The sequence below is a fragment of the Mustela lutreola genome, chromosome 3 (assembly GCF_030435805.1).
Source record: "Mustela lutreola isolate mMusLut2 chromosome 3, mMusLut2.pri, whole genome shotgun sequence".
In the NCBI taxonomy this organism is placed as follows: domain Eukaryota; kingdom Metazoa; phylum Chordata; class Mammalia; order Carnivora; family Mustelidae; genus Mustela; species Mustela lutreola.
In genome coordinates, this window is record NC_081292.1 from 202,865,779 (window position 1) to 202,879,070 (window position 13,292).

At 48.3% G+C, this 13,292-nt stretch overlaps 1 protein-coding gene across 4 annotated transcripts in view; it reads left to right on the forward strand.

Annotated features, from left to right (window-relative positions):
- The window catches only part of HECW2 (HECT, C2 and WW domain containing E3 ubiquitin protein ligase 2), a 368,631-nt gene that overhangs the window by 241,495 nt on the left and 113,844 nt on the right, over nucleotides 1-13,292 (forward strand). For all 4 annotated transcript variants that reach the window (XM_059168541.1, XM_059168540.1, XM_059168539.1 and 1 more), the window contains 3 exons: nucleotides 1,976-2,076; nucleotides 2,513-3,883; nucleotides 4,855-4,950. In XM_059168541.1, coding sequence (XP_059024524.1) covers nucleotides 1,976-2,076; nucleotides 2,513-3,883; nucleotides 4,855-4,950 — 1,568 coding nt within the window. The remainder of the gene's footprint in view (nucleotides 1-1,975; nucleotides 2,077-2,512; nucleotides 3,884-4,854; nucleotides 4,951-13,292) is intronic.

Sequence of the window (13,292 nt, forward strand, 5' to 3'; positions counted from 1 at the left end):
GAGTATCTGGCCAGTTTGGCTAATAAACAGCACTAACACCTGTTAGAATTCTTCTTTCCAAGCAAAGAGTCTCATTTGTTAATTAATTTGTTAAACAAATATGTGTGTATACATATACCGTGTCTACTAAATGTTAAACACGGTGTTCGGTATTGGGGATACGACGGTGAGCAAGACAGATGGACGCAGCTCTTTTCTTACAGTTCCTATGAAACATTTGTTTCCTAGCTCAAATCCCTCCCTTTTATAAATCGTCCGCTATCAACACCAACACGCTGCTGTTACTGGCTGAGGAGAAGAAGATGAGGATCAGTTCCTTTTTAATGTCCAAAGGGATGGGTGAGGAACCACAATGTTGAGGACAGGCCCATGTAATTTGTGGCTAGGTTCATGCCTTAGCGGGCAGAGATCAGGCCCTTCTGTGGGTTAGGTGCTGTCTAAATTCTGGGAAGACCGTGGTAAGAGAAAGAAAAAGGCAGTCCTGGTATGATGCAGCGTATAGCCGTTATACAATGTTACTTGAACACTTTAATGTAAAAGTGGTATAACTATACTAATGGTAAGAAATGCCTGTATACCCCTTTGCAGAAAAGATTTTTGAAAAATACCGGCTGAGGTAGGAAAGGCAGGATCAGAATAGCAGTTACATTTAGATGAGCCATGAGTAAATCACGGCATTGAAATGCGTGCTGCTGAAAGCGGCCTAGAACCGCTGAGAAGACAAAGCGGGACGGTGGTATGTGACTGCAGAGCGGGGGGTTCGTGGTCAGATGAATCTGTGTTCTAATCCCGGTTCTGTCCCGCAGTGCTTGTGTCAGGCCTCAGACGAGTCACCCACCCTCCCCACACCTCGGTGTCCTCCTCTAGAAAACAGAGCTGCCACATGCCTCCCAGGGTGGCTTTGCCTCTGCAGGCAAAGCCCTTAGCAGAGTGTGCGTGGCCCACGGGAAGCACTCACTCTGGGAAGCAAAAGCATTTTAAAAACATCGAGACAAAAACTGTCACAATGTTTCTAGGGAAGAAAAGAAAAAGAAAGAAGAAAATAATCTTACAGTTTTAAAACATTCTTGCTAAGAAGTCAGAAGGAGTCCCAAGAGCTGAACCGGGATTTTGCAGTCACACGTGTTCTTTTAAAGGGGTGATGTCTGTGCGGAATTATCCTGAGAAGGTAGAGACAGACAAATAAAACAGTGACATGTGCTAATAACGCAGGGCAGACTAGTGACTCTAAGCGGCACAGTCCTGCAAATAGCAAGCAAAGGCGTTGTTTTCCTTCTGAAGTTGCCAGTAGAGGGCAGTGTGAGAACACTGTGGGTGATTTCATGCTCTCCTTTGGTTATTTTCTTGTATGAAGAAAAAATCAGATTGAGAATGAAGGTTGCTTCATACAAGGTCATGATGTAATTGCATTTGACTTTGATCAAATAAACAAATTAAGGCCGGAATGGGGGGCCATGGTAGTCAGGGACAGACACTTCCCATCCTGCCGTCTCCCAGCTTCCAGCTCCTATGCCTCAAGTACACTAGCGAAGGGTCCCCATGTCCTTGTGTGATAGTCCTTACCTGTCGTGTCCTTGTAGGACCAGTTTCCTATTCTGCTAAATGCTGAGCAGCCAGGCCCTCTACACTTTTATACCTCAGTCAAAAAATGCCAAAACCCTTCCCAGCTCCTTGATGATCTTTTCCTGGTTGCTGTTAGCAGTGAGAGAGCGAATCAGTCCCTGTTTAAGGAAATCATGTGATACTGTGTTGTGTTTTCAGCTTCTAACAAGATTTTGTTGCATCCTGGGGTTTATAAGTATTCCTTTGTGGGAATGAATCATATTACGTTGGATTATAACAGGCTTTGGAGCGTTGTATTTTCTGGTGAGTCGGAAAGTGTTAAGAGAAGTGCGTGAGATTTGCGGGTGGCCTGCTGGAGGAGGGGAAGGCCGACAGCGGTGTAGTAAGGAAAGAACCATTTCTCCTTTTACAGTGATCAGATGCTCAGCTACAACCTTGGCCGCAGGCTCCCAGCCGACCACGTGAGCGGGTACCTCCAGTTCAAGGTGGAGGTCACGTCTTCTGCGCACGAAGGTGAGAGAGCTGTATGACTATGTCGCTGTGGGAAAAACTCGTTCAGTCTCAGTCCATTGTCCATTGACATTGGAACAGAATTTGAATTTGTGTCCTGTTCGGAAACTAAAATAGCTAATCCGTGATTACCTCCTGAAGTTACCCAAGCAGATGGGCAAGCTTGTTTCTCAAGAAATCTCTTTGGTTTACGCCTCCGTTGGGAAACTGAATTCTAGAATTTCTAGGAGTAGTGAATGCAGACACTTCATCAGTCACACTGACCAAAAGATACTCGTTCAGTAGTGAGTCGCTCATCGTTGCCAGACAGCGAAACCGTGAAGAAGGCTTTCCGGGATGGCTGAGTTTGTTGAACTGAGGGGGGGCAAAGGGATTGAACATTAGAAGCTTTTTTTTGTCATGACCACTTTGTTTGAATACATGCTGTTTTCTCCTTCAGATGCTTCTCCAGAAGCTGTTGGCACAATCCTTGGGGTCAACACTGTGAATGGAGACCTCGGAAGCCCTTCTGATGAGGAGGACATGTCGGGGGGCCATCACGACGGCCCCGTGTGTTCCAATGGGCCGGTGTCTGAGGACAGCGCTGCTGACGGGACGCCCAAGCATTCTTTCAGGACTAGCTCGACTCTGGAAATGGACACAGAGGAGTTAACCTCCACGTCGTCGCGGACCTCACCCCCCCGAGGACGCCAGGATTCACTCAATGATTACTTAGATGCCATTGAACACAGCAGCCATTCCAGGCCGGGCCCGGCCTCCTGCTCGGAGAGGTCCATGGGCGCGTCGCCCAAGCTGCGGAGTAGTTTCCCCACCGACACGAGACTCAACGCCATGCTGCACATCGACTCCGACGAGGAGGACCACGAGTTCCAGCAAGACCTGGGCTACCCGTCTTCCTTGGAGGAGGAAGGAGGCTTGATCATGTTCGGCGCCACGTCGAGAACGGACGACGCGAGCCTGACGTCGCAGACGAAGCCTGAGGACCCCCCGGCGGAGGCGGAGGCGGAGGAAGCGTCCACGAACGACGCCGCGTCCTTGGAGGAGAAGCCGGAACACCCTCCCGAGCCGGCGGAGGCTTCGCTGCCCGCGGGCCCGGCCCCCGAGGAGAGCGAGGACGGCGCGGAGGCCCGAGCGGGCGGCGAGCAGGGCGGCGGCGAGCTGTGCGACTCGCAGGAGGCGGACCAGGCGGCGAGCGGGGCGGACGCGGCGGCCTCGGACGCGTCGGGGGGAAGCCGCCGCGCCGCCAGCGAGGCCGAGTCCCTGGACCAGGGCTCGGAGCCGTCGCAGGTGTCGTCGGAGACGGAGCCCAGCGACCCGGCCAGGACGGAGAGCGTGAGCGAGGCCAGCACCAGGCCGGAGGGCGAGAGCGACCTGGAGGGCGCCGACAGCTCCTGCAACGAGAGCGTCGCGACGCAGCTGTCGTCGGTGGACACGCGCTGCTCCTCGCTGGAGAGCGCGCGCTTCCCCGGGACGCCCGCCTTCTCCTCCCAGGACGAGGACGACGGAGCCGGCGCCGCCGAGCCCGCGGGCGGCGCCGCCGGAGGGTCCCCCGCGTCCCTGCGCGCGCCCAGCCCTTCGCCGGGGGTGGCGGCGCCCGGGGCGGACGAGGAGGCGCCGGCGGAGGACTCGGCGGATCCGGGGGCCTCGGGCCCTGCGGCGCGGCAGGAGGAGGCCGGGGAGGTGTGGCGGCGGCGGGGAAGCCTGGAGGGAGCGGCCGCCCCCGAGAACCGGCCCCAGGAAGACGGCGACGCTGGGGAGGCCCGCGGGGCGTGCGAGGGGGCGGCGGCCCAGGAGGAGGGCGCGGCCGGAGGTAGGAGCGCGGGGCTCGGGCTCCGGCCGCCGCGCGAGGGGAGGCCCCGGTTGTCCCTCGTGTGACTCGTGCTGCGGGTCTCGCGTCCGAATTCTGCCCGTGGGCTCCGCGGGTCGCTTCGTCTTCCGAATGGATCTTCCACGGTGGGAGGGAGAGGCCTGTCCGTGCGTCCGCGGCTCCACGCGGGTCTCCGCCGCGCCCCGGTTTCTGAGCAGAAACGCAGCCGGGCCGGCGCCGTCGGGGGCGGGTAGCGGCTTCGGACCCGCGCGGGTCACCGGCCCAGCCGGACCGAGGCCGCGCCCTGCGTGCGCCACGGCGTTTCCGACTCTGCGGCGCGGAAAGTGCCACCAAGTTGGGTGCTGCTCCTGACACGGAGGATCGCACTGTCTGAGCGTCGGGGACGCGAAGTCACACCCACAGTTTGTATTTTGTCTCAGTGAACGCGGCCGGGCACCGTTTCCTCCGAGGCCCCAGAAAGTCCCAGAATAATTCCTGCGCCCGAAGAGCCCAGACGCAGAAACGGGAATGAGTTTCCTTTTTCTGCAGCTTATTATTATTATTATTATTATTTTTTTTTTTTTTTTTTTTACCTAAAGTGTCCCTTTCTTCTCTCCTCCTCCTGTTCTCCTTTTCTTCTTTCTGTTTCCTTCATCGTCTTGTGGCCACGATGGACCCCTGAAGGCCTGGGGCGTGACCGGGACCAGCCAGGAGGGGAAGGGGGGGCGGTGGGTGCAGAGGGACATTCCTCCGCAGGACCCTCTTCTGCTGAGCGCTCACCTCCGGCTCTTTTCTTCTGCTTCTGGGTCGAGAGAGAGAGAGACAGAGAGAGAGGCGCAGACAGACAGACAGACTTGGTCCCGGATGTATGTTAGCTCTGGTAGTTGGTTGGGTTTGGTTTGGTGTTTCACAGAGATTGTTTTGACACTGAAGGGGAAAACGCGACCCAAGCCCCTTTTTCTCTTTAATCCTAGGTTCTCAAGCCAACGGCCACCAGCCATTGAGATCGCTGCCATCCGTGCGCCAGGACGTCAGCCGCTACCAGAGGGTGGACGAGGCTCTCCCGCCAAGTAAGCCCCTGTTAGCGCGCAGGGGCATGCCCCAAGGGCGCACCTCAGGTCCTTTCCACAGGCCCGGAGGGCGGATGCCGGTTGCCTGAGAGGACGGGCCCTCAGGGCTGCCCCTTGACAGAGCAGCAGCAGGTGGGGAAGTTGGGAGCTGAGGACTCTGGCACTGTCCTGTTGGGGAAGGGGGGGGGCAGCGGGATTGGGGTTGGGGGCAGCACACACTGTAATAGAGTCTGTGCTGTAATTGGGGAAACAGAACCACATATTTGGGCCAGTTGAGTTCCTAATAGAAAGTTTTAAAAATTATGCCTGACAGCAGCATGAATGTTCAGTCAAGAGACAAACTGGTACGATCTCTAAGAAGAGCCTCACTCTATGGGATTTACTTCTTTCTGTTCACTTATAGCATTTTAGGTCATTAAGTGCAATGTTCTGGTCTTTTCCTTGGGGATATGCAGAGAAGTGTGAGTAATTTCAGGCATTGGTCTACCATTTATGTGGATCATGACAGTTTTCTGGGCTTTTGAAAGATAAGTCATTTCTTTCTTTTAAGAAACATGTGACACTTAAAGGGGGATGGTTGAGCATGAGGGATTCTGGGAAAACAGTTGTACAACCTGTATCCGCAGGTCTGAGTGATACCCATGGCCAGTTATAATCTGGACATCATCCAAGCTCTGTTTAACTGTCTAGGATCCGTTAAAGCAGTATTTCTCTTTAAGAGCAAGTATTTTGATGAGTAGTAACAAAGCTCAGTAAATTCTGCTTATAGGGGAACACATTGGAAAAAATATTTTTCTGCATTATTGCTTTCCCTTCTTATTCAGTCTCTCAGCTCTCCCATCCTATAGGTGATCCTAGCAAGAAGCCGATGCCCCTATATTTTAAAAAATGGTGGGACAGGGGTGCCTGGGTGGCTCAGTGGTTTTAGGCCCCTGCCTTTGGCTCAGGTCATGATCCCAGGGTCCTGAAATCGAGCCCCACATCGGGCTCTCTGCTCAGCGGGGAGCCTGCTTCCTCCTCTCTCTCTGCCTGCCTCTCTGCCTACTTGTGATCTTTCTCTGTCAAATAAATAAATAATCTTAAAAAAAAAAAAAAAGCAACAATTTGTTAAAAATGGTAGGACATAAGAACACCTGGGTGGCTCAGTACATTAAGCGTCTGCTTTCAGCTCAGGTCATGATCCCAGGGTCCTGGATCCAGCCCGAGACCACCTTCCTACTTCAGGGGGGCGACTGTTTCTCCCTCTCCCTCTGTTGTTCCCCACCCCCACCCTGTGCTCATGTAAGCTTCCCCTCTGGCTCCCTCCTCAGTGAGGGTCTGCTTCTCCCTCTGCCCTTCCCTCTGACAGGCTCTCTCTCTCAAATTAAAAAAAAAAAAATGGTGGGGCATAAAGGCGGAGGTGCAGGAATATACATTCGTAGGGCTGAAATGCTGAGTGCTTAGTTTTGGTGAGTGTTAACAAAAAAGCTGAATGGTGCTGTGCACAATTGGCCAAAATATTGGCTTGATTCTTTGGAAATTCTGTTGTGAAGAGCTCCTCCCTTTGCTTATGTACTTTGATAATTGAGGGTGGTTATTTATAGGAGATACATATTTTAAGCAACTTTTTAAAATAGCCCAAGAGATTAATTAACCAGTGTATCATCTGAAGCAGGTAGAGGAATAGAAAAATTTCCTTATTGTTTACCCTGGGAGAAAAGATTAGAGATGGAAAAGAAAAATACCCCTGGGAGGTAGTTGGATATAATAGGAAAAAAATGAATTGGAAACATGAAGAGAGGATTCTGGAAGACCTTTGTTTGTATGTGTCTGTGGATTAGTAGTAATTCGAGTTTCTGAGGCGTTGCATCACATCAGAGTATGGGTAAATGGCATCTTCTGGCCACATCTAGGTGCTCTGAATTTTATTGAACAATGATTTTGGTTTCCAGTTTGCATTTGATAAAGGCAAGTACTTTTCTGCTGAATCCATGGCTGTTATTTGTGATATTTCAGTGCGTTTGTTTAAATAATGATATTTGCATTATATAAAATTTAAGATTAAAAAAACAGTTGATTTATTTTAATAAGTTGATATATTTAAGAGCAAAAAAGCAATTTAATAGTGTATCCAATTTAATGAGTGACTGAAAAGGAGAAAATTCTTTCTTAAAAAAGTATTTTTTTGAGATTATTTATCTGACAGGGGTGCCTGGGTAGCTCAGTGGGTTGAGGCCTCTGCTTTCAGCTCAGGTCATGATCCCAGGATCCTGAGATCAAGCCCCGCATGGGGCTCCCTGCTCAGTGGGGAGCCTGCTTCCTCCTCTCTCTCTCTCTGCCTGCCTCTCAGCCTACTTGTGATCTCTGTCAAATAAATAAATAAAATCCTTAAAAAAAAAAAGATTATTTATCTGACAGAGAGAGAGGGAGAGAGCATGGAGGAGGGATTGAGGGAGTGGGAGAGAAAGAAATAATCCTGAAGTAGACTCCCCAGGGAGTGTGGAACCCCCATGCAGGGCTCCACACAGGGCTCACTCCCAGTATCCTGAGATCATGACCTGAGTGGAAGTCAAGAGCTGACCGCTTAGACTGACTGAACCCCTTGGGTGCCCCCAGAAGAGAAAAATTCTTAATCCCTGTTATGCAACTTACAGATTTGGGTTTTTCTATGATCAAGGATAGGTTACAGATTATGGTCGAGCCTGATTACTGTTTGGCTCTGTCCTCACGCTGTTTTGCTCCTCCTGTTCTCAGGTCTGTCTCATCCTTTTAACGCCTTATTTAATCACGTGACTGCTCTGCTAGCTGTCTGTCCCCAACCTAACCAGTTCTCTGCCTTCCTTTTCTAACTGGACAGCTCTGCTACCACCTCGGGCCATGCCTCTGACTTGGAGCTGTGGCATTCCACATTCCACACTGTCTTGTGCCTTCTGCCTTCACGCAGGGTCTCCAGAGAGGCTTGGCCATGGGGCGCCTGGTCGGATTGTACAGAGTAGTCTGTGCCTTGAATGACCTGGCTAAGAGTTGTGCTATTAACACTGTGAATTATGACACTCAAACGTACCTAGTGTTTCATAGTTTACAGAGCATGTTTACCTACTTTATTTTTTATTCTTTGTTACGCTTTTATGAAGTAGGTCAAGTGGGTAGAAATTGGCTAAAATGATTCTTTAATTTCATTGATGGAGAAATTGAAGCCCAGATAAATTAAGTAACTTGTTTCCGATCTCTACTTCACTAGTTGAGACAAGGAAGTCTTAAACAACTTCCTTGTTCTCTATCAGGTATTCTGATCTGAGATGAGAAGGGAAGGGACTCTGGTGCGAGTAGATGAATGTAAATTTTGAAAGTTACCGAGCAGCAGAGTAGTGGCATATGTGATGGTGTGCCACCTGCTAGATACAAGCTTCACCTTAAATAAGAGGTTTTGGGGGCTTCACTGAAGCTTTCTTCCATCGTAGTATTTTGAGGTCAGACCTAAGAAGGCTCAAAAAGCACTCAACTTTCTTCTCATTCTGCTGGATTAAGATTACTCAGCAGGACTTCCCAGGGGCCCCGGAGTCTAAGAAAAGTGGTTGTGGCGACAATGTGAGCATCGCCCAGACAGGTTTGCTCTCTTAAGCCTTTGTATCAGACTCAGAAGCACATTTTCCTCCTTATGTGGGTCACTGTACACAGCCCTCAGCAGGGCAGGCTGATCATTGTCCCTTGGGCTTTGATGCCCTCCACCCATTCTTGATTCTTGCTTTTCTTTTCCTAGTTATTAACTGTTGTTACTTGAGCTTATTTTCACCTTAAGAACCTTGTGTACTAACATATAGCGAGGAAACCACAGCAAACTTAGGCTTCTCTCTGAAGATTTATAGACAATGAAGGGGATCAGCGGTGTCCCTTGCTGTACCTTTTCCCTGTCACAGCTGATCATGGGGTGGTCTGTGCATCAGTGTTACAATGTAGTCTCTGGACGTCTGTTTGGTCTCTTTTTATGTAAAGCAGTTTTCCATGTTTGTTTGCTTCTTTGTCTAGTCTGATTCCTCCTATCTCGGGAACTGGGACCTGATCTTGGACTTGGTCTAGAGATGACAAAGCTGTAGCAATGTTCTACCGATTGTTTTTAGAATCTTACTCTTGCTTCAGGCCACGGGCCCTGTGATATGACCTTGTGAGCTGTGTGACGCCAGCCCTTGGCTGAGAGAGGTTCTCGTGATCCATATGATACGACTCTGTACAACTCCAGGTCTTAAGGGCAGCACGGCAGTGGGGAGGGCCTTCCCTGGAAATGGCTTAAATCTGAGTCCGCACTGAGGGCCTTCAGAATTTGCTGATCTTTTTTTAATTTATTTTTTTGGTGTTCCCAGATTCATTGTTTATGCACCACACCCAGTCCTCCATGCAATACGTGCCCTCCTGATCTTCTGAGGTGATGGACAGCCCTGGCTGCTGGAGGCAGGTCAGGGTTGATGAAGCCCACTAGAATGTCATCAGCATGCCAAATCTTGGTCATCTTAGCGTGAAGATAAGCTCAGCCCCTTCTGAAAAACTTTCATTTTATTTTTCTTTCTGGCTATGGTATAATTGTGACTTAATCCCTTGCTGCACTGGGGACAAAAAGGAGCTGTTGAGTGTTTTTCCCCAAGAAGGGTAGGAGTTAGGAATGGGATTAGACTCTAAATGAACCGTCTAGATTAGTGGACCCTGGTAGGATCCCAGGGTTCTTGCCACGGTGTTAGGACCAGCACACTACTTAGGTGGTAGGTTCAAATGGGCAGGTCTGGAGAAACACAGGAGAATGTTTATCATTTTTTTGTGGTTGTGCTGCACTTTCATTATTAAAGCATCCTTTGAAATGAAAGTTTAAAATAAGGCTGTGAATCTGAAAGGTATAATTAATCTAACTTTCTACTATGTTTAAGGCTAGGGGCTCTTATTTTCTAGATCTTAAAAGTGAGTTTTAAGAGCCGAATTGATACTTTTAATCCAAAAGCTACTTTCTTTAAAAATGGATTTACGGTCCGCCATAGACAGCTATTTGAGATTTTTAAATCTTTTTTTTTTTTTTTTTTAAATATGATATACAGACAGAAAAGAGCACATTCCGCTTGCTAAATCCTCGGAACCTGAACATATGTGTATGTCAGTGCCCCATCACTGGGGCCTGGAAGTCTCTTTGGGCCCCTTTCAGTCACTAACCTGCCTCCTGAAGGGGAAATGGACCTACTGAGCTGACTCCCCAAATCACAGATAAGTTAACTTACTTTTGTACTTTGTACAAATGGTATATACCTCCTTGAGTGTTGAAATAAGGAAAAACTAATCTTTAAACACAGCTGTCCGTCATCTACCACAAAAGCTTAATTTTTTCCTTAGAATACCTTCAGTTCATTATAACTTCATCATCTCACTCTGTGGTAAAACACCATGGATCATATCATTTCTTATACCGGTTTATACATTTACTTCCCAATGTTCAGTTTCCTCATATTTCTAAACCCAGTTATAACTCTTCAGGTCCCACTCAGGTCCTCTCAACCCCTTGGTTCACACGGTTCATGCTTCCCCCGAATTGCCCTGCTTTCTGTCACCGGTCTTCTTCCCAGTCTCAGCACAGCACGCATGTGTTCACGGCCTCATGTCATCACCAGCTGGACGGTCCAGTGGAGACCAAGGTCTGGTGTGAGAGGACTGGGAGAAAAGCCTGATGAGATGAAGAGGGATCCCAGGGACGCCCCCTGTTCCCTTCCCACATCTGCTGATTCTCAAAGTTGGAAGTAAGACTGTCCTTGCTCCGCCTCCCTCCGGGGCCCTGCCTAGGGATTAGCGCTGTGACCGTGGCCTTGGTGTACTTTTACACACTTTTCAACTCTCATGGCCCCTGTTGCCCAGCCGTTGAAAGGGGGCTGTTCTGTTTGAGTCTCAGGGTGTCTCCCAGTCCAGCGGCTCTGGGATCTCAGTTAGAGTCTTTTGGATGAAGTTTTGTTTCTCGTGAGCGTGTATGTCATGACCTCTTAGAAATCTAGCATTAACACCATGGATTTGTCTAGTAACTTAACGGCTTTAAGTGCTTATAAATTTATGTCAGCGTTCCTCAGATTTTAGTGTGTCTAGGAGTCACTTAGAATGGTTGTCAAAAATGTAGATGACAGAGTCCTAGCTTCAGCTAGTCTGACCTTGCCCATCCAAGGCATGGCCTGGGAATCTGCATTTTTATTGATCCTCAAAGTGATTCTGATACCTTCTGCCAGAGTCCCACACTTTGAGAAGCATTTCTGTAGGTAACAGTTCTCAAACCTTGTTATTGCCATGAAGCCCTTTATGCAAATAAAATCTTGTGTGCAAGACCAGTAGGCACAAGAGGTAATACTGGGGCTACAGTGGCTGACACTGGCTTGGCAGGTCCTCAGGACCTCAAGGCCCCTGGCTCTATACAGCTAAATTAATTAGAGTTTAGTTTGCAAATGCAGGCCCAGACATGAGATGTTGATAGGTTCTTACTAAACCTAATGTAGAAAAATGGGTGTCATTTTGAAGATTCTTACAATTTGAGAACCGAAAGGGACCTTAGCTAGGTATCATTCTGCCCTCTGATTTTTCAGGTAAAGAAACTGTGGCTCAGGGATGTAGTGATTTGTTGAAGGTCATGGAACAAAGGTGTGACAAAGCCATGGCTGGAAGCCCCAGGCCTTCTGCCTCCCACTGTGGTGCACACATCCCAATACATTGTTCTCAGATGCATTGTGCCCTGATTGTACACCCCATTTTACAATATGGCAAGACAAGGAAGCCTGTCTGATTTTATCATGGTCTCTGATGCTGGGCAGTGAGTTTTCATATGCTTACTTGTATCAAGAATAAACTAGGCCCAGTATAAAAATTTATAATAAACCATACCCACCTCTCTCCACCCTGCAAGGAAACTTTGGTAGATAAATTAGAGAGCTGATCTTCCTACAGACACCTCTACTGTCTTTGGATGGAAGGGTACACTTGGGTAAGAGTCAACAATAGACAGCCTTTCCAACCTAATGCTAAGCCTCCACTTGAAATCAGCAAGACAGCATTTCTCTTTATGGGATCTTAAGTAACCTCGGTGTAAAGGTCGGACATCTGATAGGGCTAGTCTTAATGGGCACCAATGTTCCATGTTCTCTGAAAGCAAATTTTCGGACCTCATTTCCTTATTCTTCTCATCGCACACAGCGATGTCTTTGTTGAAACATATTAGGGCTATTCCTGGAGTTTGTGGGAAGTGACCCCAAGAATCATTCTTTGTTATGATTTTATGTTATTGAAGCTACTTGTTCTTTGAGCTCACACTGTGTGTAATGTGTAGTGGTAAATCTATGTGGAGATCCCCCACTCTCCCTCCTCACCCATTTTGTTACCCATATGGCCTTGATAGAGACCATATTCTGTGGGGTAAATTCCTGTGTAGTTTGTTCAAGGAAAAAGTTCTATCTTTGAAGATAATTTTTTTACTTTCTTTTGTCAGAAAATGGAAAGTAGGCCACAATAGTGTTTTCTTTTCTGCTTTAATGGCCAGAAAACTTAGAGCCAAAGTTGAGTTATAAACTTATCTTGGGAGCTTGGCAGCCCCTCTCTTTCTACTTTTTTTTAGTTGGTTTCTATTCTGTTTTTATCCCTAATTGACCTATTCTACATTTTTTAAATTAAAAGCTACTGTAGACACTTTTGGGGAAAGAAATGGCCCTTTGTTTTCTTGTGCATTTGAGTTACATATACTATGTGCTTGAGTCATCCTGGCTTTAATGAGATGGAGTAATTAGTTCCAAAATCTTTGAGATGGGAAAGTATGCAAAGAGCAGAGCAAAACAATGGAATAGATCAAAGAATTTTTGGAAAATGGTTCCTGAAAATTCTCTAATGGAGTTCCTATTTGTCAGCTTACGGCAGGCTGATCAAGAGGTCTTTTGGAAACGGCTCATTGATGGGATTGCGACTGTTTCCAAAGAATTCAGATTTGGCAGGCTGGTTCGTTGTGAGTCTGTGTTACCTTGGAGCATGAGTGGCACTGATTCACTTTTTTGTCTGTGTCGTGCTTTTTCTCAGCCCAATTTTTCTTTTTCTCAGCCCAATTTTTCTTTTTCATGCCATTTGTCATAAATTACAGTGTGCTGGGATCAACAAAAACAGATCTTTCCACCCCCAGCCCTCCACTGAGGCAGCCGCTGCCAACTAGGCTCTACCATTCAGAGCCTTCCAACCCTGAGAACTGCGTTAGGATACGTGCTCTGGTCTCCGCCGGAGCAAATGCCATAGGTGGTCAGCAGCCAACACGCCTTCCTCCCAGTGTGCAGGGTCACGCCGACCCATGGTGCCTCTCGATTAGCTGTGTGATGACATGG